This window comes from Penaeus monodon, chromosome 25, assembly GCF_015228065.2.
Source record: "Penaeus monodon isolate SGIC_2016 chromosome 25, NSTDA_Pmon_1, whole genome shotgun sequence".
NCBI lineage: Eukaryota > Metazoa > Arthropoda > Malacostraca > Decapoda > Penaeidae > Penaeus > Penaeus monodon.
The window spans coordinates 36383314-36384686 of NC_051410.1; the positions used below are offsets into that span (position 1 = coordinate 36383314).

Below are 1373 nucleotides of genomic sequence, written 5' to 3' on the forward strand. Positions count from 1 at the left end.
GTTGATAACGTAAAACAAAGTTGCTATGCTTACTGTTAAATATTTCCTCGATAAGAATAACAAAAAAAAATGTTAGCAGGAAAAAACTACAAATTGCATAGTCCACGTAATCAAAAAATCTAAGATGAACTCCAACGTTAAAGTTTTTTTTTATTACATTTCTTTCCAAGCATTCTTCTAAAGTTACGTGACTGAAAATATATAGCTAACCATAGTCTTTCCATATAAATTCTTAATATTAATACATTACTGAGAGATTAATCGTATCGATATATATAAAAGCCCAAATATCCACATGCCTATATTTTTCCTAGTTCTTACCATAAATCTACAAAACCATTTAATTATCATTTAGAACAGATATCATCAATTTTCTATAAACACCAGCTTTCCAAATTTCAAAAATGGCGCCTTGAATAGCCCGTTTACAAACAACACAAAAAAACGAGGCTCACCAACAACCTCACTCTTAAATACGATAACCATAAACCAAGATACAATTTACATTAAAAAAACACTAATTAATTTATTTATTTCTAAACCAATATAATAGCAAGGAGAAAAGAAAATTAGGTTCGAAGTCGCATTTTCTTCATCCCGGGAAGAACGGCCGAGAGGAGAGGTCGCCATGATCGGCATCCGGAATATTGGCAAATATTGGGCGCGTTTGCCGACCCAGGCCGAAGTGCAGGTAATTGGTCATGAGAATAATCACACGGGCGTTAATGTGGGTGGTTTTTGGGTTGAAATGAGACCGTGATGAGGCTAAATTGGCCTTCAAAAGAAGTCGGTGGGGACCATGTGACGTCACGCGAATCAGCTGATCGGACCAAAATAGTAGTGTGGAAAATATAATATTCTCAATTTTTATCAAAACAGAGGTTTTTTGGGCTGAATATTACCGTCGGCTGAACAGCACTTAATTTTTTGTGTGTGAGAAGGCCGTAAATTACTTGTATATTAGGAACTTCCGGTCTTAATGGGAGGGTTTCTAGTGCCGGCAGTAATTCACGGCGAAATCGAGAATATAAAGATTATGATTAAAGTTCTCGTTTTTTTTAAATATATTAAGCTTAAGTGATGTTAGTTTGATTGGGATCGAAGTCCGTGATTCGCTTAATTTTTACACATTGATTACCTTGGCCTGTGAATGGAAAATTCTCCCTCAGGTTACTTCATATGGGTAATATTTCCACATACTTCGCTTTCCTTTGATAACCTGGGAGGGCACAGAATCACATGAAAATAATATAAAAAATAAAGTTTCAGAAACCTTTTCAGGATGTCAGGGGGAAAATTTTTTAAAAATACCTTCGCAAAACCAAAAGGGAAAAAATTTTGGTATTACCAGCTGCCACGGAAAGCACCCAATA

General features: G+C 35.3%; 1 protein-coding gene across 1 annotated transcript in view; it reads left to right on the plus strand.

The window, feature by feature from the left end:
* Positions 1-586: 586 nt before the first annotated feature.
* Positions 587-1373, plus strand: part of LOC119589202 (dihydrolipoyllysine-residue succinyltransferase component of 2-oxoglutarate dehydrogenase complex, mitochondrial-like) — a 12464-nt gene continuing 11677 nt past the window's right edge. Inside the window, exon 1 of the mRNA XM_037937800.1 lies at positions 587-693. Within this exon, the coding sequence (XP_037793728.1) occupies positions 629-693 (65 nt within the window). The 5' untranslated portion in view covers positions 587-628. The remainder of the gene's footprint in view (positions 694-1373) is intronic.